Consider the following 26,180-nt stretch of genomic DNA (forward strand, 5'->3'; position numbering starts at 1 on the left):
TCCCTGCTGCCCACGCTGGGCTCAGCCCAGCCTCAGCAGGGGTTTGGGGGGACAATGCAGGTGACTGATCAAAAAAAAAAAATCCCCTGAGCCCAAAAATCCCAATAATGCTTTTCCCATTTCTAAACTCTTTTGGAACACACCAGAAACTTCACTGCATATTTAAAGGCTCCTAATACAAGCAGCACGAGGACATTCTCATCTGTCATTAGGACAGTGGAAATTTTCTTTCCCCCGTTTCAGGAGAATATCCATCAGAATACATTTCCATGGATTTTTGTTGGAATTAAAAAATGAAGCAGGAGAACATTTGGCAAGTTTGTAAGAAAACCAATATCCAAAATGCCTTGTCAGCAAAGGCTCAAGATCAAACCACAGCAGCTCTTAGTGTGGGCTCTGCACTTTGGAGTGTCATTTGTATGTTAAAAAATGGGCTACAACTCCCCAGCTTGTACTGCATCCGATTTCAAGTGATTTAATAACGCTGGGTCAGAACCTGCAATCCTTAAATGGCAAAATGCACTCGGTCAAAATGCTCTTCCTGAGAAGTGATGGCAGAGAATTCATCCCAAAGCCATCAGAAATGGGACTCAGGGAGCAGAGGGAGTTCTGAGTCTGCTCAGGGACAAGCTGCTTATTAAAGCATTTGACACTAAAATTTACATCTTATGCTAAAGACCTTCTAAAATATTCCCAATTCACCTCTTATTTCATTTAGAGGCAAACACATCTGCAGGTGAGTACAGTGCAATATCTGCAGGTATTTTCAGTAGGAAAAAACCATTATGTTGTGGGTTTGATTGAAAATGTGACGTTTCATCATCCCAGGGAGCCTACCTGATCACACTGGAGCACCCCTGGCAGTGACTCCAGGCCAGGCTGAAACCAAGACACCATTTACTGCAGCCTGAGTGAGACCAGGTCTGGAACTCAGAGCCACAGAACTGCTTTATATTCTAGTTCAAGTAATACCAAGAACAAGTCAGTGCATTTATGAGAAATTCTGCATTTTGTGGTACATCTCAGACTGGACGTTTTAGACCCCATTAATATTTGATTTTTACACTGCAATTTGCAAGCTGAAAACTTTCTGCTTAAACATTACCCAGATGAACACTCAAGTGTTAGAAACCTGCCTGGGTTTATGCCAGAGAGTTCAAATTGCTTCTGGGAGTTAATACAAACACAAGATTAAGTCAGCATTAAACATGAAATATAGGTGGCTACATTATTTGACAGAGCTGAGGATGAACTTACCAGCATTAAACACAGATCCTGGGACAAATTTCCAAATTCCAAACCCTTGTGTGAATCTCATTTGAAAACCCACCCTGGCCAGGAGGCTCAATTTCCTCTTTGTGCAGGAAATTCACTCCCTCCTTGAAGCCTTGTTTTTTTTCACGTTTTTCTCTACCCACATTTACAGATTTAACACAAATCTCTTCCCCAGCAGGTGTTCCTCAGGTAACTCCTGACTGTGGGCTCCTTTGGAGACCTGCCATGAGATGTTCCATCAAGGAGGTCTCCAGAGAGAGCAGGAACAGCAACATTGACAGGAGGAAACATTGTTCTCCCTTGAGCTCAACAACAGCAGAGGTTGCTGTTTGCTCTTTGCCAACCTTCCCTTTGTTTGGGCTCCCAGCTGAGAGGTGACAAGGGGTGACATCTGTCCTGCATCATCCCAGGGGGCTCTGGCACCACCTTCCACTGAGGAACAGTGGAAATCAGCCTGAAATCAGAAAAGGCTGAAGGTTCTGAAATCAGCCTGAAATCAGAAAAGGCTGAAGGTTCTGAAATCAGCCTGAAGAGGTATTGAACAAACCAAGCCTTGCCCTTGCACTCCATCACAGCTGCACACAGAACCCATGCCAGGCTCCTGAAGGAATGGTTCCCTCCAGATCCCACCTGGACACGACTTTCCCTCACCCAGGAGAACACAGCTCCTTCAGCTCCTGCACCACTTGCAAGGTAAAGCATCTTAAAAGAAGATCTTTCAGTTTCAATGAAAATTTTTTTTAATGTAAAGTTTAAGATAAATAAATTAAGGAAAAAAAATCTCCGTGCGCTCCTCCACAGCAAGGGAAGCAGCAGAATGCAAAGAACTCCTTCGAGTTAGCATTAATAATTCAACAGCTCTGCAGGTTGTCTCCAGCCATCTGCAGCCCAGAGTTGGTTCCTGGTGTGCCAGCCTGCTCCAGATTCCTCGATCAACTCCTCCTGAGGGCTTGGTTTCCTTCTCTCACCTCGGAATTCAGCACTACCACTCTGAATTTTCCTCAGGGGTTTACTGTGCCCAGCGAAGGCAGCTCCTGCCCACAGCTCCAGCTCCTCACAAAGCCCACTCTGAGCTGCTGTCCTCAGGGTGCCCTCAAGCCCTTCCCAAGCTCCTGGCTGAGTTCCTGCTGTCACTCACTGCCCAGGTATCCACAGGCACTTGCTCTGGGAACAGCTTACAGCTGCTCTGTGTGACAGCAGTGACATCCAGGGGCACGCTGTGGCCCAGGGCCCTGGGAGATCCAAGGGGTTACCCACTGTGGTCCAGGTTAAAACTCCAGACTGGAGCAGGCTGATCCTGCTGTCACAGCACAGCAGCCAAGCACTGCTTTCCAACCACTCTGGGATGCTTAGAACCAAAGTGGGCTTTCCTTCCCTGTCAATCCCTTCTTAAAAATAATGAAAAGAATAGAAAGCAAACATTTTGCTCCTATGATCTTTGCTTTCTTTATACAACCTGCAAAGAACCGACAAGAGGCATGTCCCAGATGTCACTCCCCATTTATCTGTGACAGGGGTTTCCTCCTCATCTCTGCTTTGCATTCCTGCAGCCTTCTCCTCCACGGCATTGCCACTCCTGTCTAGCACTGCCTTTAAGAGGTGCCCATGTTCCCAGGCACGACTGACACAGCTCCAGATCTTCCCTGCAAATGCTCCTTCCAACCCTTCCTGGGCAGCCCCTCAGACCTGCAGGAGTCACTGCCTGGGGATGCACTGGAGCTTTGGTCAGGAGCAATCCCAGGGCCACAGCCGAGGGCTGCACCTGCAAACGCCTCCCTCACCAGGAGCAGCTCAGGCTGGGTGAGGCACAGGGCACAGGGCCCTGCCCGGCCAGCTCAGCCCCTGCACCCCTCTGAGCCCCCTGCACCCCTCTGAGCCCCCCGTGCCTTCCTGCAGCTGTGCCAGGGGCAGGAGAGGGCACAGAGCTGGCTGTGCCATGGGCAGGAGGGCACAGAGCTGGCTGTGCCAGGGACAGGCGAGGGCAAAAACCTCACTGTGCATGGACAGGAGAGGGCACAAACCTCACTGTGCCAAGGGCAGGAGGGCACAGAGCTGGCTGTGCATGGACAGGAGGGCACAGAGCTGGCTGGCTGTGCCAGGGACACAAGGGCACAAAGGTGGCTGTGCCACGGGCAGGAGGGCACAAACCTCACTGTGCCAGGGACAGGCAAGGGGACAAACCTCACTGTGCCAAGGGCAGGAGGGCACAGAGCTGGCTGTGCATGGACAGGAGGCACAGAGCTGGCTATGCCAGGGACAGGCGAGGGGACCAACCTCACTGTGCATGGACAGGAGAGGGCACAAACCTCACTGTGCCAAGGGCAGGAGGGCACAGAGCTGGCTGTGCAACAGGCAGGTGGGCACAAAGCTCACTGTGCCTTGGGCAGGAGGGCACAGAGCTGGCTGTGCCTTGGGCAGGAGGGCACAGAGCTCACTGTGCCTTGGGCAGGAGGGTACAGAGCTGGCTGTGCCACAGGCAGGTGGGCACAAAGCTCACTGTGCCTTGGGCAGGAGGGCACAGAGCTGGCTGTGCATGGCACAGAGCTGGCTGTGCATGGACAGGAGGGACAGGCGAGGGGACCAACCTCACTGTGCATGGACAGGAGAGGGCACAAACCTCACTGTGCCAAGGGCAGGAGGGCACAGAGCTGGCTGTGCATGGACAGGAGGGCACAGAGCTGGCTGCATCACGGGCAGGAGAGGGCAGGGCACAAACCTCACTGTGCCAGGGGGAGGAGGGCAAAGAGCTGGCTGTGCCAGGGACAGGAGGGCACAAAGTTCACTGAGCCAGGGACAGGAGAGGGGACCAATCTCACTGTGCATGGACAGGAGAGGGCACAAACCTCACTGTGCCAAGGGCAGGAGGGGACAGAGCTGGCTGTGCCACAGGCAGGAGGGCACAAAGCTCACTGTGCCATAGGCAGGAGGGCACAAAGCTCACTGTGCCATGGGCAGGAGGGCACAGAGCTGGCTGTGCAGGGACAGGAGAGGGCACAGAGCTGGCTGCAGCCTGAGCTCCTGCTGCAGGCTGTGCCAGGCTGCAGGAAAGCCAGAACCCCAGCACAGGGCTCCAGCCACACACCCAGAGTGCTGGCCTGAGCCACCCCGGCTGCTCCCACTGCCCCTGCTCTGCTCTCTGCACAGCACTGCACTAATTACACTAATTACCTCCGCTCCACCCCTGCCCAACAAGAGCTGGAGGTCACCCTGTCCCAGTTCAGCAAGGATGGGTCAATAAATGCAAACACAGGGATAAAAACACTGGTGAGGGTGCTGCTGGCAGAGCCTGTGGGACAAGGAGGTCAGGAGGAACCCTCAGCCCCTGCCACCCCTCACAGCCCACACCACGGCCATTAACACTCATTAGCTAATAACCCACAGAAAGAGGCCAGAGAAGAGCAGAACAAGACAAACACCAAATGGACCAAGGGGTTTATCAGGTCTGGCAGTGCCAGCAGAGCTCCAACCCAGAGGGATCAGTAACCCCTCTGGACAGGCCAGGGGAGGTCAGCACAGCACGAGCCACTGAGCAGCAGCCCTGAGGCAGAGCACAGCCCAGCTCCCCAGAAAGCCACCAGGACACTTCCCTGGTGTCCTGTGCAGGCAGGTAAACTCTGCTCATCTGAATGAACCACATTTGTATGCAGTCCTGCTTAAATCTGCATTTCCAGAGAAACCTAATTGTGGATTCCTCTTCTCATAAAAACAGGATTTAATTCTCACTCAGCAAGTTATGAGGCAGCAGGAAAAAAATGTTGAGGTGAAACTATTACAATCAGCTTTGTTGCTCTCTGCTTATCTTAGAAATCAATATAAATACAGCAAATCTTAATTTAAATATTCTGAATTTAATAGCAACTTGTCAGTAAAACCTGGTGTACTTGGAGTCTTTTTCTTTAAATCAAGTTATATGCTTTGGTTGCTACCAAGGCTGGGAGATTTAATTCAATACACAAAGCATAATTCCAACCCTCTTGTGTTAAAAATATTCTTTAAATAAATAATAGATCAAAGCAGTGTCACTTTGATGGCATATGCAGTCCATGGAAGGGGGAGAGGGAGGATTAAATGTTTTCAGAGCAGCCCTGGTGGAGGAAGGGGCGGGGGACACCAGTGAATTCTCACTTATTTTCTCTACATTTACCACTCATTACTCTGCTGATTTGATTCTCCCCTTATCAGAGCTCTGCCTTCTAAAGAACCTTCAACTTCACATAAACTCTGGGGTTTTTAGAGCAACAAAGCAAGATGAAAAGAGGAGTCATTCCACTCCCAGATCTGTGAATCACTTCCTCTAACTGTAGTAGAGCTCGGCTCACTCCCCATGACTCCTCGATGAATAAGGCAAAATCTGCCACTGCTTGGGGCTTCCATGATTCACAGGGGGAATGGGAATTCACAGGGGGAATGGGAATTCACAGGGGGAAATGGGAATTCACAGGGGGAAATGGGAATTCACAGGGGAAAATGGGAATTCACAGGGGAAAATGGGAATTCACAGGAGGAATGGGAATTCACAGAGGGAAATGGGAATTCACAGGGGGAATGGGAATTCACAGGGGGAATGGGAATTCACAGGGGGAAATGGGAATTCACAGGGGGAAATGCCACAGCTCTACCTGCCCTGGGACTGCAGAGCCTTGTCTGGGCTCACCTCTGAGCACCTCTGGGGTGTTTGATGCCAGGGAATGGTCCCAGCCTGGGCCGTGAGGGGTTCACTGATCAGACTGAAGGCACTGGAATGCTTCCCACACTCAGCTCACAGCCAGAGGCACAGCCCTGCAGCCCTCAGGGAGCCTCCTGCAGCCCTCAGGGAGCCTCCTGCAGCCCTCAGGAGCCCTCCTGCAGCCCTCAGGAGCCCTCCTGCAGCAGCAGCAGCCCAGAGAGAGGAGCACACCTCGGCTCCACCAGCCCTGCCTGGGGCGAAAGGGAGCCAAGAGACAAAAGGAGAATTCCTCCCTGCAGGGAATTGGGGATGGGCACAGAGGCTCCCCCTGGGCCTGCAGGGAAGGAAGGGGCTGAGCCATGGGCTGGGCTGTGGGGACAGAGCAGCCACCAGGGGCTGTGGGCACTGACAGGGCTGCAGGCCACTGGGGACAGTGCTGGAAGGAGAGGGAAGAGGAAGAGAAGAAACTTCCTGAAGACAGCTAAAACTGGAAGTAATTAATTTGTGATGCCAGAGAGCAAAACAAAGCAGTTCAGGAACAAAAAGAGCCCAGTTTCACCCTGGTGGCACAGGCTGCCCTCACACCACCAGTGCCTCACAGGAAAAGGCCACAAACACCAAGCTCCCGGGGTTATCTGCAGGTGCTCCATTCCCTGGACAAACCTGTCCCACCCAGCCAGGCCATGGGAAAGCAGCAGCATGAGTGAGCTGCCCTCCCTCCACCTCCTGCTCACGGACACCAGGTCAAACCAGATCAGATCTTGTGAACTATTTTGCAGGGTTAGCCAAACTCGAGCTCACAGGGTGGAAATATTTACCAGACATCACCCCTGCAGCATTCCAAACCCCATCCTCATGCCCTTCCCTCTCCAGCTGAGGTTCTGTGATTGTTACCTCACATTAAGCACTCAGGAGACAGCCAGTGACAGCTGAAAAGGGGAATAAAACACAAGACGTGACAAACAGCTGCTGAGATTTAAAAGTGATGAGGTTGAGCATTCTCAAATCAGCTGCTCTTCCTCTCTTGGGTGTCTCTACCTGCTTTTGGTACCTTTCCATGCACCTGTTCTTAAACAAAAAGTAATTAAACACAACAGCAAGTTTGTCCAAAGGATCCCTGACCCAGACACAAACGATGCCTGAGCTGCCCTGCTGTGAAGTCATTTGGCTCAGCTGACAGGGAAAAAAGGACTCAACTGAAAATTTGAGATTTGTTTCTATTTTCTTCTTTCACAAGAGTCAGAGTCAGCATCTTGAAGAGTGACCCAGGGCCCACTGAGCTCATCCCCAGAGAGCAGCAGCAGCAACAGCCACAACCTTCATGGCACAGAGAGTCCCAGGGGAGGGAACTGCAGCACCCAGGCAGCAGGAGCTGGGCTGGGCTGGGCTTGGCACTGATGGCAGCAAGCACTGAAACATTTCCCAGGCACAGAGAACCCCTGAGCACCCCCTGATCTGTGCTGCTGCTGCACAACCTATTGATCAGCACAAGCAGGGCAAAGTCATTCACAGCCAGTGACAGCTGAAAAGGGGAATAAACCACAAGACGTGACAAACAGCTGCTGAGATTTAAAAGTGATGAGGTTGAGCATTCTCAAATCAGCTGCTCTTCCTCTCTTGGGTGTCTCTACCTGCTTTTGGTACCTTTCCATGCACCTGTTCTTAAACAAAAAGTAATTAAACACAACAGCAAGTTTGTCTAAAGGGTCCCTGATCCAGACACAAACGATGCCTGAGCTGCCCTGCTGTGAAGTCATTTGGCTCAGCTGACAGGGAAAAAAGGACTAAACTGAAAATTTGAGATTTGTTTCTATTTTCTTCTTTGACAAGAGTCAGATTCAGCATCTTGAGGAGTGACCCAGGGCCCACTGAGCTCATCCCCAGAGAGCAGCAGCAGCAACAGCCACAACCTTCATGGCACAGAGAGTCCCAGGGGAGGGAACTGCAGCATCCAGGCAGCAGGAGCTGGGCTGGGCTGGCCACTGATGGCAGCAAGCACTGAAACATTTCCCAGGCACAGAGAAGCCCTGAGCACCCCCTGATCTGTGCTGCTGCTGCACAACCTATTGATCAGCACAAGCAGGGCAAAGTCATTCCTGAATTAGAAACAGGCAACTCTGCAGATCAGGGATGGAGGAACAGGAAGCATCCCAGGAAGGCAGAGGCACCTAAAATAGACCAGCAAGCTCATCACACCTCCACAGCCTACTGGAGAGAGTCTCCTGTGTGCCAGAAGCCTTTGGAGCAGAGCAGCCAGCGTGGTGTCTGTGCTGCCTTCAAATCACACCCAAAGCACTCAGCTCAAGCAGCAATGAGCTGCCAAGTGCCACCTTCAGTACATGGTTCAGAACTTCTGAGAAATGCAACCACCACGCTGGGAACACTGAGGCTCTGGGCAAAGAAATCACAGCTTGCAGTTTCGATGAGTTATTCCATCCTTTACAAGAGGATCATAAAGGTAACAGAAATCTGGTCACCAGAAAAGCCCATAAACACCCACAAACACAAAGTTATGGGTACCAGAACTGGAGAGCCAGCAGGCTGGAAGCCTAAGCAGGTTCCAAGAGCAGAACGAGTGCAATGATGTCCAGGACATTTCCTAGGTGCTTGCTTTGCTCTTTACTGAGACATTGAAGGTGTCCCACAGAGTGTCCCAGAGTCCCAGCTGGGACAGGTCTGTGTCACTCCAGCGCTGGCAGTGACACACAACATGTCCCCAGAGACCCCAGGGGCTCCTGCTGTAACACACCAGAGCTCCATCTGAAAACCACGTGCTGCCTCCAAAACCCCACGCCCTGTCTGTGCCCAGGACCCCTCAGTTACACTGCACACAGCAAACCCCCCCAGCTGCAGTGCAGCTGCAGTTCCTGCACCTGAGCCGGGCTGCCCATGCAGCTGCTGCTCTCCTGCCCTGCCCAGAGCACACCAAGCTGCACTCAAAGAGCCCAAAGGATGGAGCTGCTCCGAGAGCCCAGCGCCATGAGCATCACATCAGTGCCTCTGAGCCAGCTGCAGCTTTGCTGCCCCAATCCCACAGCACCGGGACACAAACACGGGATCCTCAGCCAGCCCTTCACCTGGCAGCAGCTCAGCACCCTCTGAGCTCTGGCTCCTTCTCCACCTGTCCCCCGGCTGCTCCTGCTGCAAACCCCACGGTGCCCTGGAGCATTACCCGGTCCTTCATCCTCCAGCTCTGAGCCAAAGACTTGGAGCCCTCGATCTTCTCGCAGTGCCTCTTCTTCATGAAGGCCAGGGGCAAGTTCCAGTCCGTCAGGTCGGACTCATCCTCCTCCCCGAGCCCCAGGAGAGGCGACTGCAGCATCTCAGACTCCATGGGCGGGGAAGCGCGGGGCACCAGGTGGGCAGCGATGTCCAGCCCGGCACCCAGCGGGGCCGGGGGTCCCTCCGGCCGGAGGGGCAGCACGGGGCAAGGGCAGCGGGGCGGCGCTGCCCGCTAAGCGGGTAAGGACGGACCCGGGGCACGCAGCGCCTTCACCTGGCGCAGGCAGCGGCCCCGGCCGGGCTCGGCGGCGCGGCCCGGGGAGCACCGAGGGACCGGCGGGGACCGGGCCCGGGGCCTCCCTCGCTCCTCTACCCCCGCGGGCCCCGCGCTCCCTGCGGCGCGGCCATCTTGCCCGGCCCACAATGCCCCGCGGTACGGGCCGCCGCGCGGGACACGCCGCGCCGCGCGCTCCGCCGCGGCGACAGCGCGTTGCCATGGGGACGGCGCGGGAATCACAGAATCCCAAAATCCCTGAGGCTGGAAAAGCCCTCCCAGCCCAAGGAGCTGTGCCCATCCCCACCTTGTCCCCAGCCTAGAGCTCTGTCACATCCAGGAATTCCTTGGACGCTCCAGGGACGGAGGCTCCAACCCTCCCCGGCAGCCCTTGCCTAGGCCTGGCCCCCTTTCCACGGGGAAATTCCTCCTGGTGTCCTAGGCCTGGTCCCCTTTCCATGGGGAATTCCTCCTGGTGTCCTGGGCCTGGCCCCCTTTCCATGGGGAATTCCTCCTGGTGTCCCTGTGGCACCGCTGTCCCTGTCCCCTGGAGCAGCCCCGTGTGCTGCAGAGCTGATGAGATTTGAGATTCAGCTGAAATCCAGGTGAAAATGAGCCCTGGTGGGCGCTGCTGGCTCGGAGCGGTGCCAGCCTCTCGGTGTTCCGCACTCCCAGCCCGGCCAGGCCAGTTCCTGGGCCGTGCTTCACTTTGTGCTCTGTGCTCCTTTATTCCGGGCCAAAAAAGCCCAGGAGGGTGGTGGAGCAGGGCACAGCCCCTCAGGTGTGTCTGATGTGTGTGTGTCCTTCCACACAGCAGGAAAGGCAGGCGGGGAATTTCAGGCACAGATCCTCCTTGCTGTTCAGCTGAAGGCTGATGGAAATCAAACATTGCTGCTGAGGAAGCTCCTCAGTGTTTGCTCCTGGCAGCAATCGAGCCCCTCCACATTCGCATTTGTAATACCTGAACGTGTGAAAATCATTTCAAAGTAGAAATGAAAGAATACACGCGTAATTTGATTTACAGAACCATTAATTTTCATAAACACTTTCCGCGTGTTTACACTCAGGGAATATTTCCAAGGCAAAGATCTTTCTTTACAAGAGGTTGGAACATTGGCAAGGGATGGTTCTCGGGGTGGCCAAGGTTTGCTTTTGCTCCTTCCCTGATTCATTGGAGCTTTGTGCTGATGGCTGATGATAGCTGCATGATTGTTATCAGAACCAACTGCAGAAAATGCTTATGGCTGCATTTCTGCTAGCCTTTAATGAATTCCTCACCAGCAGCCACACAAAACCAGTTTCTGCTAGCCTTTAATGAATTCCTCAACAGCAGCCACACAAAACCAGAATTACAGAATTCTGGCAGCTTTGGGTAGGAAGGGACCTTAAAGATCTTTATTTCCAACCCCCTGCCATGCAGGGATCAGGAGAAACAACCCCAACAGTGCATTTGAATTAATCCCAGTCCCTGGGTGTGAAAAATGTGTATTATAGGATTGGCTCTTTGCAAATATTAAAATGAGTACTATATGTGTTATGTTGGAAAGTCGTGCTGTATTATTCCTTTTAAGTTCTGTGGTAAATATAGTTTGTAGGCTATAGCATAATATTAAAATAGAAACTATGTGATGTAAGATACTTTTTGTAACCAGCTCAAGGAATGGATAAAATAATCAAGAAATTATTCTCATAAAGATAACAGCAAACAGACAGCAAGATCCCAAGAGAAGAATTATTGCCTCTTTATCAGGAAAACCCAGACTCCTTCCCGATTTCCAGGGGCCAAAAAGATTGATTTACAAGATGAGGGGGGAAGTTGGCAATAAACAGAAAAATCCCCAGTTTGAAAGGAATATTTGAATAATATATGAATATGCAACAGGCTATTGCTTTTAAGAGTTAATCCTTTGTTAGCAAAGCGTGCTCTGGGGCAGAGCAGAACACCCAAAGGTCAGTAATTTTTTGGTTTTTATTGTTCTTTATTGTCCTAGCTTTGATCGTCCAAATTCTTATTGCCCTAATTTTTTATACCTATTTTATTACTATTAAAATTTTAAAATTTTAACACAAGTGATTGATATTTTTCACCCTGGGGCTGCACAGATGGATCCCACTAATCCCTGTGGGCAGCGTGTGCCCAGCCTGGCACCCACCCTGCCCGGGCATGCCACAGAAATCCCCGTGAAGGGCACAGCTGGCACAGCCCTGCCCGTGGGGCCAGCAGAGCCGTGTGTCCCATGCCCACCCTTTGTCCTGCCAATCACTTGTTTTTAGAGTTTTAAAAGTTTCATAGTAATAAAATGGTTATAAAAATAGTAATATAATTAGAGTAATAAAAATTTGGACAATTGGGATTAGGACAATACAAGACAAAAAAACCAAAGAGTTAGGGACAGTCCGGGTGCCTCTTTGTGGGCAAAAGAAGCCCAAAAAAGGGCACACGTTAACAGAGGATTAACCCTTAAAACAACAGCCTGTTGCACATCCATACACCTCACACATGATGCATAACTTCCATTCAAACACAGGATTCTACCTCATTCTTCCTCTAAATCCTGATGGCTTTTTCAGGGCTGAGCAAGGCGGGAGAAGTTAATTTCTTTTGATAAAAGAGCAATAAATTCTCTTTTTTCTGAAAGATTTAGGTGTCCTGTGGCTGCTATCTCGGTGTGAGTACCTCATTCGGCTTCTTCAGGGCTGAGCAAAGCAGGAAGAAGTTAATTTCTTTTGATAAAAGAGCAATAAATTCTCTTTTTCTGAAAGATTTAGGTGTTCTGTGGCTGCTATGTCAGTACAAGTACCTCATTCCTCTCTTTCAAAAAAGTATCTCACATGGCATAGTTTCTATTTTAACATTATGTTATAGCCTAAAACTGTATTTAACACACTACTTAAGAAAATTAATACAGTAATAAATAAATTCATTATCAATTAATTTATTATTTATTAATTGTATAACATTAAAAGCTATTTCATTTAAGAATACAATGTAATAATGAATTTATTTTTATATAATTATTCTTTCTTAATTATTAATTAATTTATTATTGTAATTATTGAGTATTAGTATAATTAATACAATAATTAAATTATATGTGTTGTGTCTAATGTAACACGTATAATATTCACTTTAATATTTGCGAGAAGCCAATCATAAACTACGCATTTTTCACCCTGCCTCTCCCCTCGGGGGGATGCCCTGCCTCTGTGCTGCTGGGCTGGCCTGGCCTGGCGGCTCCAGGGCTCGGGGTGGGCGCGGGGACAGGGACAGAGGGCTCAGCGCAGCGGCGGTGCCCGGCTGGGGGTGGCAGCAGCAGCCCTCCCTGCCCGGGTATGCCGGGATCCCAGTGTAGCAGCGGCGGTGCCCGGCTGGGGGGAAGTTGGCAATAAACAGAAAAATCCCCAGTTTGAAAGGAATATTTGAATAATGAATACCCTGCCCGGGTATGCCGGGATCCCAGTGTGCCCTCTGCACTGCACAGCTCCTGCCAACAACACAACTGCCGCAAAATAATTGATAATTGTTAAGCATGTACTGTTAGTTCGGGTGTTATATGGTAAAAGGGTTAAAAGGTAATTATAAGAAATGACACCTCAGTAAAGTGCACCATCCCCAGCGAAAGCAGCCAGCCTGGACAGAGCTGTAATGGGCAATCAAGCGCCTCAACCCTTATGCAAATGAAGGATCCAAACAGAAACCGGTCCAAAGGGACAGAAAACAGGATAAAAGGGGGGATTCTGACGCAGGGAAGGTGTGCTGCTCCACCTGGGACATCGGGGACACCACGGGGACGTCGCTGCTGGAGCTGACCCAGCAGAGCTGCAGCATCCTCGAGGGGATCGCTCCTGCTCGGCCCCAAGCCCCCTTGCTTTAGGCTTTTATTTTTTGTAATAAAAGCTGAAATCACTTCAGCACCGGGAGCCTGCTCTCGTTTTTATCCGCTTTTATCCCACGGGATTCTCCCTCTCCTGTTCACTTCCCGGCACTGCTGGCCCGCATTCCCCGCTGCCAAGGCTCCGTGCCAGGGCAGAGGTGGTGCCAGGGCTGCCCTCAGGAGCGCCCTTCCATGCACAGCCGGCCTCCAGCCCCAGGATTAAATGAACAGATTAAATCACCCCCATTCCCCGGGAATCCGGCAGTAGAAGCATCATGTCAGGTAAGGCACAGTGAGCGATGCCCTAAACCCAAACCGCAGGATTATCTCCCAGAAACACGTTTGGACACATTCTCCCACCTGTCACTCTTTTTAATGAAAAATCCTCCTATCTCGGGCTCTGCCAACGTCCTTTGTTTTGCCTTATTCAGCCACCTAATTCTAATTCCACTTTTGGGCAGGAAGAAATGCAGATACAGAAAGAAGAATGTTGCTCATAAATATCATGAGAGATCTTATCTCTGGATTTCATTACTCAAACTCACAGGTCACCAAGTGAGTCAGAGGGATGCAGAGCTCTGTTCTCAGAGCCAAAAGGCCACCAGGCCACCTTCCCTGGGCTCTGTTTGTGTGCAGGTGGCCACATTCCTTCCCCGGTGTCACTGTAGGACACGAAATAACATGATGTGGATTTGGTTGAGGTTTTTTTAAGGTAAAAAGGATAGTTTATTTTTTTTATTATTTTAACATTTATAGATTTTTTAAAGTGACAGTGGATTGGAGGGTGAAAGGTTTTTTTTAAGGTAAAAAGGGCAGTTTATTATTTTTTTATTTTAACATTTATAGATTTTTAAAAGTGACAGTGGATTGGGTGGTGAAAGTGTCACCTCCCCAATGACACTGGACAAACTAATAGTTTATTAATTTCTTTTCTTTCATAAAAATGCAAAATAATAAGTTTTTTACAGAAAGTATGTGAGCAAGTTCGTTACAAGAATGCAAACATCTGAAGGTTTAGAAAATCTCCAAAAATCAGGGCGACACCCCAGGGCAGCCCCTCCACGGCCGGGGCTGTTTGGGGCATTTAGGGGCAAACAACGAGGTTTGCTTTAACATTTCAGTCGGGGCAGCTTTGCAGCCTAAAGACAGTAGGTGAAATATTGATTAGGAAGGATATCTATTTTTAAGCGAGTCTGATTTCAGCGCTATTATTTATGCATGTGCAGCACAGGCTCCCTCCCCTGCTTCCCAGCAGATGTGAGCCGGGCTGGGGCTGGGGAGGCAGGTGGGAAGGGGGCGGGCGCCGTTCCGTGCCAAAGCCGATACCATCAAACCGTGATTCACACAGCGACTGCCGCCTCGGGAAGCCTCCCGGTGACCTCTCCTGCGAGACGGGGCTGCTCCGGCTCTTCCCGGCGGCTCCCGGCGCTGCAGGGGAGGAATCGTGTCCTCACCCGGGCACCGGTGCTTCCCAGAGCCTGCCGGGGGGTTTGCTGTACCTGGGGTGCCCCCAAACCCCAAACCTGCCGGGGGGTTTGGTGCTGTACCTGAGGTGCCCCCAAACCTGCCGGGGGGGCTGTGCTGTGCCTGAGGTGCTCCCAGAACCCCAAACCTGCCGGGGGGGGCTGTGCTGTACCTGAGGTGCCCCAGAACCCCAAACCTGCCGGGGGGGGCTGTGCTGTACCTGAGGTGCCCCCAGAACCCCAAACCTGCCGGGGGGGCTGTGCTGTACCTGAGATGCCCCCAGCACCCCAAACCTGCCGGGGGGGCTGTGCTGTACCTGGGGTGCCCCCTGGGGTGCCCCCAAACCCCAAACCTGCCGGGGGGGCTCTGCTGAACCTGAGGTGCTCCCAGAACCCCAAACCTGCCAGGGGGGCTGTGCTGTACCTGAGGTGCCCCCAGAACCCCAAACCTGCCTGGGGGGCTGTGCTGTGCCTGCCCCCCACAGGTGCCCCCAGAGCAGGGCAGCAGCTCCTGCTGCAGTTCCAGCTCTCCGGGCACAGCCACCAGGGCAGAGATGGAGAAATGAGGCTTTCCCTGCCCAGACAGGAACCACAGAACCTCCTGGGTTGCAAAGCCCTCAGAGACCATCAAGTCCAGATGTTCCCCAGCACTGACCATGTCCCCAGCTGCCTTTAAATCCCCCCGGGGATGGAGAATCCTGGACAGCTGTGCCAGGGCTGGACAATCCTTTTGGAATAAGAAATTTTCCCCAGTATCCAACCTGACCCTCCCCTGGTACAGCCTGAGGCCATTTCCAGAAATTTCCCCCAATATCCAACCTGACCCTCCCCTGGCACAGCCTGAGGCCACTTCCAGAAATTTCCCCCAGTATCCAACCTGACCCTCCCCTGGCACAGCCTGAGGCCATTTTCCCTTGTCCTGTTGTTCCCCGGGACGCCCTCAGCTGCCCCCTCCTGCCAGGGAGTTTTAGGGAGTGAGGAGATGCCCCCCGAGCTTCTTCCCACGCCAGGAGTTCTGCAGTGTCCCAGTCCCTGATGTGATGGGATGTGCTCTTCTGAGCACACTCGAACTGCCTCAAAAATACGGGAGGCATAGAAAGGGGGTAAAGCGGCATCTTAGTCAGGAGTGTGACAGGGATTCATGTTCCCTTCTCACGCTGAAAAGGCCAGAATAAATACTAGGTCAAAAATCTCTCCTTCCTCTTTCAGTGGAAGAAACATTTGGGCATCAGGGGAAATTTTTCACCAGGGAGTGTTCCCTTCTCACGCTGAAAAGGCCAGGTCAAAAATACTAGGTCAAAAATCTCTCCTTCCTCTTTCAGTGGAAGAAACATTTGGGCATCAGGGGAAATTTTTCACCAGGGAAGAAAAGAGAGGGAGAAAGGAAAGGTGATGCAGCTTTTGGAGGCAGAAAATTTGGGAGTTTTATCTGCTGGCTTTGCCTCCCCTGAGCTACAACAGGGCGAGTTTCCAGATGAATCAGAGCTGTAGAGTTTACTTAATGAGTGCATTTGACATCTTCGAATTCCAGGTAGTATACAAGCTGGAAGTCATTTAGACCGTGAAGCAGGCGCCGCGTTTGACCCCAAAGGCGATTTCAGTTCACCGCAGATGTAAAGATTTCTGTGTTCCCGGCGGCGCAGGGGAGACTCGAATGACCCCTCCGCACACCGCCAGCAATCGGCTGCTTAATGGAGCTGTTTTCCTCACAAAGCCCGGGCGAGGCTGCGCTCGATACGTGGGGATGCGATAGATCGGAGCGTTTGGAGGAGCTGTTAATAGAGTTCTCCAGCCCGTCATCCATCTCCGAGCCGCTCATCCCTTATCGTTATCTGCCTCCGTCTCCTCGCAGGACGGGCAATTTGCGAGGTGATCGGGCTGTGGGTGTCTAACAGCACGTGCTCGATGTCACCTCGGCAGATATTCTCTGGTTTTCTCATTAGAAGTGCAGAAATGTCTCCTTAAACGCCATGTCGCTGTTGTAGATCGGTGTCAGCTCTGACAGAGCCGCCCCAAAGCGCCGGGAGCTCCGCGGGCTCCTCCGGGCCGGGCAAAAGCCTTCAGCCCAAAAGCCCTGGCTTCTTTTGCTGCAGGACCTGACATTTCCCTTTGGCTGATAATATTCAGCATTTTACAGGGATTTCTCATCCTGACTTCACTTGGGAATCTGGGAGCTGTTTCATGGAGCTGCCTTTGGAAATGCCAGCACAAAGACGCCGAGGTTGCTTTGGAATCAGAACCAGAACCAGAACCGGTTTGGTTTGGTGACCTGTGATAAGAGAGGCAACCACCAAGAGACTGGGATCCTACCAAAAGAATCCCAGGATGGGCAAATCCAGCCTGGCTCCCGTGTGGAGGGTTAACCAGTAAGGCTGGTTTTGACAAAGGAACCCAAAATCTCTTCCTCCATTTGGGAAATGCAATTACCTGTGGAATCAGCACGAACAGACCATTCCCATGGAACACATCAGCTGAAAACTTTTCCTCATGCCTGGGACATTTCAGTCCCAGACTCCTGATGCCGAGTGACATCCTGATCACCCATGATTTCCCAAGTCCTGGTGGGTTTTATGGCTCAGGCGTTTGCTGAAATCCTGTGGGTTTGTGAGGCACAGGGTGAGCAGCCTGGTTACAGTTAATGGCACTGGGATGAACATCCGCACAAACTCCTGTCACTCACCCAGGGAGGATCTGCCTCGCAGGAAAGTGAAGGTTTTACATGCTGTATAAATCTAAAATGTGGATTTCCAGCAGGCTGAGGATTTCCCTTTCCACTGCTACACAAACTCCTGTCACTCACCCCGGGGAAGATCTGCCTCGCAGGAAAGTGAAGGTTTTACATGCTGTATAAATCTAAAATGTGGATTTCCAGCAGGCTGAGGATTTCCCTTTCCACTGCTGATGGAACAGGGGGGCTGTGGCACGGGCAAGAGGTGTGCTCCACTTCCCCAGCCCCTGCCAGGAATTCCTGTCCCTGGAAACACTGCAGCACGGTCAGCATCTCCTGGATCTACGACTCATTTATTTTGTACTTCCCAAGCAGAAGAGCCCCAAGAAGGCACAGCAGTTCCCCCAGAGCACCCCTGACAATGTCACCACTGCACAGCTGGACAGTGCCAGCCCCCAGGAGTGGGGATGGAGCTGCAGCTCCAGTGTGAAAAACCACAAACCAAACTGCTCCTGCCAGGTGTGCAGGAGCCCAGAGTTCTGCCAGACCATGAAGAGCCCTGCTGAGGCTCCCACTGCCACCCCAGGGGGCAGAGCTGGCTGGGCCCCTGCCATCTGCTGCATCCCAGCCCAGGGAGTGCCAGCTGCACGGCAGCCAAGGCGTCTCCAGCTTCTCTCAGAGCCTGGAAGCAGCTCCTGGGCCTTTCCAGTCACCCTCAGTCTCTCTGCAGCTGCTGGAGTCTCGACCTTGTAGAGGAATCGATGCTCCCAGCCCTAATGCAGCCTCTGCAGAGACTCAGCACGCTGAGAGCCCTTTTCCCACTCAAAGCCATCCTCTAGCTCCGGGTCAGCCCTCACAGCAGCAAGCACAGGGAATCCCTGCTGCCTTGGAATGGTTTTCTTCATCCTGGCTTTAAAACCTTTTGTGTTTTAACCCCAAACTCTCCACCATGAATTGGCTCTGGCACGTGAGATCCCACACCCAGCACCGAGGACTCGAGATGTGGGCAGCTCTGCCCCTCCAAACCTCCCTGGAGCAGATCCAGCTCAGCTCCCTAATCCCAGTCCCTGTTCCTGTGCTTGCACTCCCACCTGTTCAACCCAGGCTTGGATCTGTGTGCCCCACCTGCACTTGGAACTCCTTCCAGGCTTGTCCTGCCACACGTTCATCTATCATCCATCCATCATCCATCCATCTATCCATCCATCCATCATCCATCCTTCATCCATCCATCCATCCATCCATCTGTCCATCATGCATCGTCCATCCATCCATCCATCCATCCGTCCATCCATCCATCCATCCATCCGTCCATCCATCCATCCATCCATCCGTCCATCCATCCATCCATCCATCCGTCCATCCATCCATCCATCCATCCGTCCATCCATCCATCCATCCATCCGTCCATCCATCCATCCATCCATCCGTCCATCCATCCATCCATCCATCCGTCCATCCATCCATCCATCCATCCGTCCATCCATCCATCCATCCATCCGTCCATCCATCCATCCATCCATCCGTCCATCCATCCATCCATCCATCCGTCCATCCATCCATCCATCCATCCGTCCATCCATCCATCCATCCATCCGTCCATCCATCCATCCATCCATCCGTCCATCCATCCATCCATCCATCCGTCCATCCATCCATCCATCCATCCGTCCATCCATCCATCCATCCATCCGTCCATCCATCCATCCATCCATCCGTCCATCCATCCATCCATCCATCCGTCCATCCATCCATCCATCCATCCGTCCATCCATCCATCCATCCATCCGTCCATCCATCCATCCATCCATCCGTCCATCCATCCATCCATCCATCCGTCCATCCATCCATCCATCCATCCGTCCATCCATCCATCCATCCATCCGTCCATCCATCCATCCATCCATCCGTCCATCCATCCATCCATCCATCCGTCCATCCATCCATCCATCCATCCGTCCATCCATCCATCCATCCATCCGTCCATCCATCCATCCATCCATCCGTCCATCCATCCATCCATCCATCCGTCCATCCATCCATCCATCCATCCGTCCATCCATCCATCCATCCATCCGTCCATCCATCCATCCATCCATCCGTCCATCCATCCATCCATCCATCCGTCCATCCATCCATCCATCCATCCGTCCATCCATCCATCCATCCATCCGTCCATCCATCCATCCATCCATCCGTCCATCCATCCATCCATCCATCCGTCCATCCATCCATCCATCCATCCGTCCATCCATCCATCCATCCATCCGTCCATCCATCCATCCATCCATCCGTCCATCCATCCATCCATCCATCCGTCCATCCATCCATCCATCCATCCGTCCATCCATCCATCCATCCATCCGTCCATCCATCCATCCATCCATCCGTCCATCCATCCATCCATCCATCCGTCCATCCATCCATCCATCCATCCGTCCATCCATCCATCCATCCATCCGTCCATCCATCCATCCATCCATCCGTCCATCCATCCATCCATCCATCCGTCCATCCATCCATCCATCCATCCGTCCATCCATCCATCCATCCATCCGTCCATCCATCCATCCATCCATCCGTCCATCCATCCATCCATCCATCCGTCCATCCATCCATCCATCCATCCGTCCATCCATCCATCCATCCATCCGTCCATCCATCCATCCATCCATCCGTCCATCCATCCATCCATCCATCCGTCCATCCATCCATCCATCCATCCGTCCATCCATCCATCCATCCATCCGTCCATCCATCCATCCATCCATCCGTCCATCCATCCATCCATCCATCCGTCCATCCATCCATCCATCCATCCGTCCATCCATCCATCCATCCATCCGTCCATCCATCATCCATCTATCCATCCCTCCATCCCTCCATCCACCCCAAGGCTGGCCATGGAAGCATTCCCAGTCTCCACAGACGTGTTTGGGGTTTGTGTGACCAGGTTACTGCGGGAGGGCGGTGCCAGGGTGCCATTTGTGCCCCGTGGGGGAGCCCAGGCTGCAGAGCAGGAGGAGGGAGGAGCAGCAGAGCCATCGTGGCATGAGCTGACCACAGCCCTGCTCCTCACCCCTCTGTGTCGCTGCAGGGCAGGAGGGAGAGGCTGCAGGAGTGAAGATGATCCTGGGGAGAAGGGAGGGGTGAGGGGAAGCTGTTTAAATGTTTAGTTTTTATTTCTCATTATCCTACTCTGAGTTGATTGGTAACAAACTGATTTCCCCAGGTCCCGCCTGCTTGCCCGTGGTGGTGATTGCTGAGGGATTTCTCCCTGCCCTTGTCCTGCCCCACGAGCTTTTTGCTCTATTTTCTCTCCCTCTCAGCTGGGGGCAGAGCTCTGGGGGCAGCTGGTGTGCAGCCTGGGTCACCCCAGCACAGCACAGTAACAGAACACAACAGAGGGAGTGGGAGAAAGGGAGGAAGAGACTGCAAAATAATAAATAATCATGGAAAAAACTAGGGCACAGCAGTGTCACCAGCTTTTGATGTTTTCTTCTCATTCTGCCCTGCCTCTTCTCCCACGAAAAGGGAACACTGCAAGGTGGGAAGAAGCTCCAGAGCAACAGGGACAGAGAGCTGTGTCTGTTCAGAAGCACCAGAAGGATTACAGATAAATATTGAAGCTATCAAAGAAGCTTAAGGGATTTGGGAACCCACTCCCCATTATTATCCTCACTGGGGGAGGGGAAGTGCTCTCTGCAGCCCTACAGCAAACACCAGAACCGTGCAGACTTCTGGAAGCCCCCACCTGGCTGCAAATCCCCCCTCGTTTGCTGGGCAGGGCGAGAAATGACACGGTTGGTAACCCACGGAGGGAGGCACCGTTTGTCCCTGTGGGTGCTCTGTGACACCCCAGAGCAGCCCTGGGGCCGGCAGGGCCGGTCCCGGAGCCGGGCAGCACTGGGAGCACTGGGAGCACTGGGAGCACTGGGAGCACTGGGAGCACTGGGCTGGCATCCATCCCAGAGCAGGCACCTCGCTTCTCTCGCTGCAGGGAAACCCAGACAGCGCTGAAAAACCACCTGAGCGATGGGCTGGGAGGAAAGGCTGGCAGCTCTTCTGACGTGCGTGTGTGCAGACAGGGGGGAATTCCTGCTCAAATCAATTCCGAGGCGGATGCGGGCTGCGGGAGCTGCCTCCATTCAGCTCCGCTGCCGAGGCGTCACCGCAGAGCTCATTACTGCCCGAGCTGGGCACGGCACCACACTCCGCTCCCGGCGGAGAGGGGTGCCAGGGATGTGTGCCACGGGCACGGCAGCGTCCTGCTCCCCGGGCTCCCGGCACGGCCCCGGGCACAGAGCCCGCTCCTTCCCTGCCCGCGGGCATCCCCTCCTGGCCCCAAAGCCACCCCAGGTGGGCACGGCGAGGATGGGCTCAGGCCGCGCTGGGCAGGCTCAGGCACGGCTGAAAGCTGCAATCCCTGCTCAAAAAGGCACCGCAGGGGCAGGAACGCAGCGGGACCCGGCCCAGCTCCCCCTGCTCCTGTGCAGGAAACATCACACCCACCCCAGCCCCTCTGCAGCTCTCCCTGCAGTTTTGGCTACTGCCAGCTCCAGCACCCAGAATGGCTTCTCTGCCACACTTTTAAGGGGATGCTGCAGTTTTAAACCACAAATTAAATTTTTAATGAAACTTCATAACTGTTGTACCCAAATGTAATGTAATATTGATAGGAACTGTGCATCCAGCTAGCATGAGACTGCCCTAGAAAGCTTTTTAGGATGTTATGCAATATAGAGCTAAATTATTTGTAATGAAAGAATCTGTGTCCCTATAGCATCACAGAGACCTACTGGTACAGAGACCACACTCCCGAGCCTCACTGAGTGTAAATGTCAGGCAATTTAGGAGGAGACTGGCTGGTGAGATGGGAGCAATGAAAGCAAGGGAAGGGAAAAAGGGAAGAGAGTGAATGTGTGAGAGAGGGAGAGAGAGAGAGGGAGAGAAACAGAGAGGGAGAGATCTGCAAAGAAAGACTGCAGCAAAATGCAGCAAAATTCCCAACTCCTGTCCAGAGTGTGTCTGTCACAGAAGGGAATACTCCATCTCACACACGGTGTGTGCACTGGCTGCGCCCGTGTCTGAGCTGCTCTAGTGACAGCTGCACCCTTTAGAAGGCACCAAAAAACCCATTTTGCATATGCAGCATTCTCAACAGAACCATGGAAAAGCTGGGGGCTGTTTCTCTGGTTCAGCTGCAGAAGGAAAAAGCTTTGGAGGTGATCTTGCCCCCCCACATCTGGGCTCTGCAGAGACGGTGGTGCTGTGACCAGAGACCCTGTCCTTGCTGCAGTTTCCCCAAAAACAATTATTCTATTAAAAACAATAAAAATTACTTTTATAAAAAAATTAAAATGAAACAACGTGGCAGTGTCTGCCCTGTCCTGCCTTGAGCCTGCTGGGGATGGGGGTGTGGGGCTGCAGGGGACAGTCCCTCAGGAGCCTCAGTGACAACAGCAGCACAAGCAGCAGCTCCGTGGCCAGACAAAGGGAGCTGAGCTCCTGGAAGTGTGGCCATTGCTGTTTCCCGTCTCAAGCTGCCTCCATCCCATAATGGATCTCATCATTCCCACTCCGCAGAGGAGACTTAACTGCGGAATCAGCATCACCCCACAGGAGATGGTTTATGTACAGCAGGCTGCACAAGCAGGAGAGAAAGCTTCCACTGCCTGCTCCCTGGGGCTCCAGCTCCTGGGATTAGAGAGATTTGTCCACTTTGAAAAGCTGTCCTCTCTGCACTGGTGATTGCTCTAACACAGAGGTTAGTGTGGAGCAGACAGACTGACACCCCTCACCCCTGCACGGTGAGGCCACGGCGCTGGGAGCACCCTGGGCTGTCCAAAACCATCCTCGTCCATCACGGTACAAATGTGCCTGCTGGCTCCTGTTCAGGGCTCAATCCTCTGCGAGGGTCCTTGAGAGCTGTGCTCAGCTCTTTGCAGCCACAGAGCCATAAATCAGCTGCTGCCGAGCGCCTGGGAAGAGGCAAGAGAAGAGTTAAAAACAGGGGCTCCATTACTCCATTACAGCCACACAGCTCCTAAATCCACAGAAGCAATAACAGATCCTACTGCATGATTCAGTGATTCTGGGAAAGCTGAAATCCTGATCATGTTTTCCGCTTCTTTCTTTGCATTAGGAGCCACAGGGGTTATTTTGCTTATCTCTTGTAGCACGGCTTTGTTGTTTTTTCCCATCCAGGCATTTCCTGGTCTCCATCACCATAGCATCCGAGTGTTTATTTTATTGCATTTGTCACCTTGGTCTCATCTCCGCATAATGTGCTACGGATGACAAAAGATTGTGAGGGAAATTGGTTCAGTGACACGCTCAGCTCTGGCAGGGCTGTGCAGATGTGAGCAGGAGTGGGACCTGGCTCTGCTGCCTCTCACACTGGTTTACACTGGTGTCATTCTATTGCCTGCAGTAACATTATTTTTGGGTTGTGTTCCTGCCCGTGGCAGGATTAAACCTGCAGTCTTGTCAGCTTTTCCTTTTGCCAAAATCCCCAAACCCAACCAGCACAGAAGGGAGAGTGCTCTGCCCAGCAAACCCCATGGGGTCTGTCCCCTCCTTATCCCCCTCCCTCCCTCCCTGCTCCTGCTGCACTGCTCAGCACAGAGCCAGCAGCAGGAACAGTAACCAGGGCGATTGAGCCAGAAGGAAGAGCCTGCTGGAAATGCAGATTTTCCCCCCAAATTTGCTGCACACAACACCCCAGAGGGGAGCAGTGCCAGAGGTGTGGGCAGCCCTGCAGGTGAGCAGCACCACAGGTGGCTCTGAGCTGCACAGGCAGGACCAGCACTGAGACCCAGGAGCCTCAGGAAGGCTCCAAAGGACACCCAGGTTCATGAGCACCAGGACAGGTGGGATGGACACTGATGAAAGCACTGCAGGATGCCCACGAAGGTGCCCCAGAGGTTCTGAGCACCCTGGCACAGCTCCTGAGCTCTTAGCCACTTGGGTCAGCACTGCCCTGGGTACCCCAGGCTGGCATAAATGGGCAGCAGAGCTTCAGAGGTTTGCCAGGCTGCCATCCTGCTCCTGCAGGGCGCCCCAGACCCCTGGGTTTGGCCGTGAAACATTGCTCTTACTGTAGCACAGCAGGGCTGGACAGGGAAAGAGGCTCCCAAGGGCAGCTGAGGTGCCTTTGAGGAGGAAATACCCCCTGCCACATCAGTGTGCCACAAACCTCCCCGGGCTGGATAAAGACCTGCTCCAGGAGAGGCATCAAACCAGTCACAGGTACCACGAGAGCAGCTCAGGGAGCTCCAGCCCCAGCCAGGGCTTCCCAGGCCTGCTCCAGGCAGATCAAAGGGGAAAGGACCATGGAGTCCTCGTGTTTCATCTTCTGCAGATCCGTGGACTGAAAGTCTTTGTATTTTATTGACCCACTTCACTAATCAAAATTAATTGCTTCATATTTCGCAGGATAACTTGGCATTATGCAAATACTCCAGCCATATGTGCTGCTGCAGTGCCCAGCTGAGCTGAGCTGAGGGGCCACAGTCCCCACTACCCCTGCAGGCTGCTCTCCAGGCCAGGAGCTTCCTACCACAACAGGAGAGGACAAGGATAAAGCCAACAGGCAGGAGAGGCTCAGGGAGCTGGGACAGCTCTGTTTGTGCTCAGGTGCCTGGCCAAGGACGTGGGGAACAAGGGCAGGGGACACTGCTGGCTGAATGAGGATCGGCCTCGGCTGAAGTGCTGAAGATGAAAAAAGTGACAGCTCCAACAGCCACGAGCTATTCACCAAGGACAGATCCAGACATTACCTGCACGGTTCTTTCAGTGATTAATAAAGCAGCAAAAAAGCTGCTCCCCTGCACCCGGAGTGGGGCTGGGCACCGGCACCAGCGGGAGCAGCTGCCCCGGGACACGGAGGGACTGGGGCCCGTCTGTGCTGCCCCCGGGGCTCGCAGCCCACGGGCGTCCCCTGCTCACCTTGCACCGACCCACGGGGCTGCCCCGGCCGCTGCCTCCGCACCGCACCCCGGCACGGGCGGCCACAGCCCCGGGAGCCCGGCATGGACACGCAGGGGGCACCCACGGGCACCCACGGGACACCCACGGGCACCCACGGCCCTGCACCGGACACCGCACACACCCCGCACACATCGGTACCACGCACACACGCACACACACATGCACACACACACGCACACCCGGCACACACCCACACACACATGCACACACATGCACACAAGCACACACACACACGTACACCTGGCACACACACAAGCACACATAAGCACACAAATGCACACGCACACACGTACACACACATGCACACACACACGCACACCCGGCACACACCCGCACACACATGCACACAAGCACACACACGCACACCCGGCACACACACACACACACACACACACACACACACACACACATGCACACACGCACACACACATGCATACTCGGCACACTCATCCCCCGCACATCCCCGCAGCCCCCCCTGCTCAGTCTCCGCTGCCCACGCGCCGCCCACGCGCGCTCCCGCCCGCCCACGGACACGGGCGGACAGACGGCGGGACGCTGTCGGACACACGGACGCGCTCTCACGCTCACGGCACCAGCCCGCACGCTCTCGCACTCGCTCACGCCGCGCTCCCACGCGGGGCCCCCCCGCCGCGGGCCGGGATTCCGCGCTCCGTGACGCCCCGCGCCGCCCCGCCCGGCCGCGATAAAAGCGGCGGCGCCGCAGCGGAGCCGGAGCCGGCCCGGG

At 53.3% G+C, this 26,180-nt stretch overlaps 1 protein-coding gene across 3 annotated transcripts in view; it reads right to left on the reverse strand.

The window, feature by feature from the left end:
• Nucleotides 1-9,562, reverse strand: part of RPTOR (regulatory associated protein of MTOR complex 1) — a 101,732-nt gene extending 92,170 nt beyond the window's left edge. For all 3 annotated transcript variants that reach the window (XM_039715967.1, XM_039715965.1, XM_039715966.1), the window contains exon 1: nt 9,114-9,562. In XM_039715967.1, the coding sequence (XP_039571901.1) occupies nt 9,114-9,275 (162 nt within the window). In that variant the 5' untranslated portion in view covers nt 9,276-9,562. The remainder of the gene's footprint in view (nt 1-9,113) is intronic.
• Nucleotides 9,563-26,180: the final 16,618 nt, after the last annotated feature.

The sequence above is a fragment of the Passer montanus genome, unplaced genomic scaffold (assembly GCF_014805655.1).
Source record: "Passer montanus isolate IOZ18808 unplaced genomic scaffold, ASM1480565v1 scaffold35, whole genome shotgun sequence".
NCBI classification, from domain to species: Eukaryota; Metazoa; Chordata; class Aves; order Passeriformes; family Passeridae; genus Passer; species Passer montanus.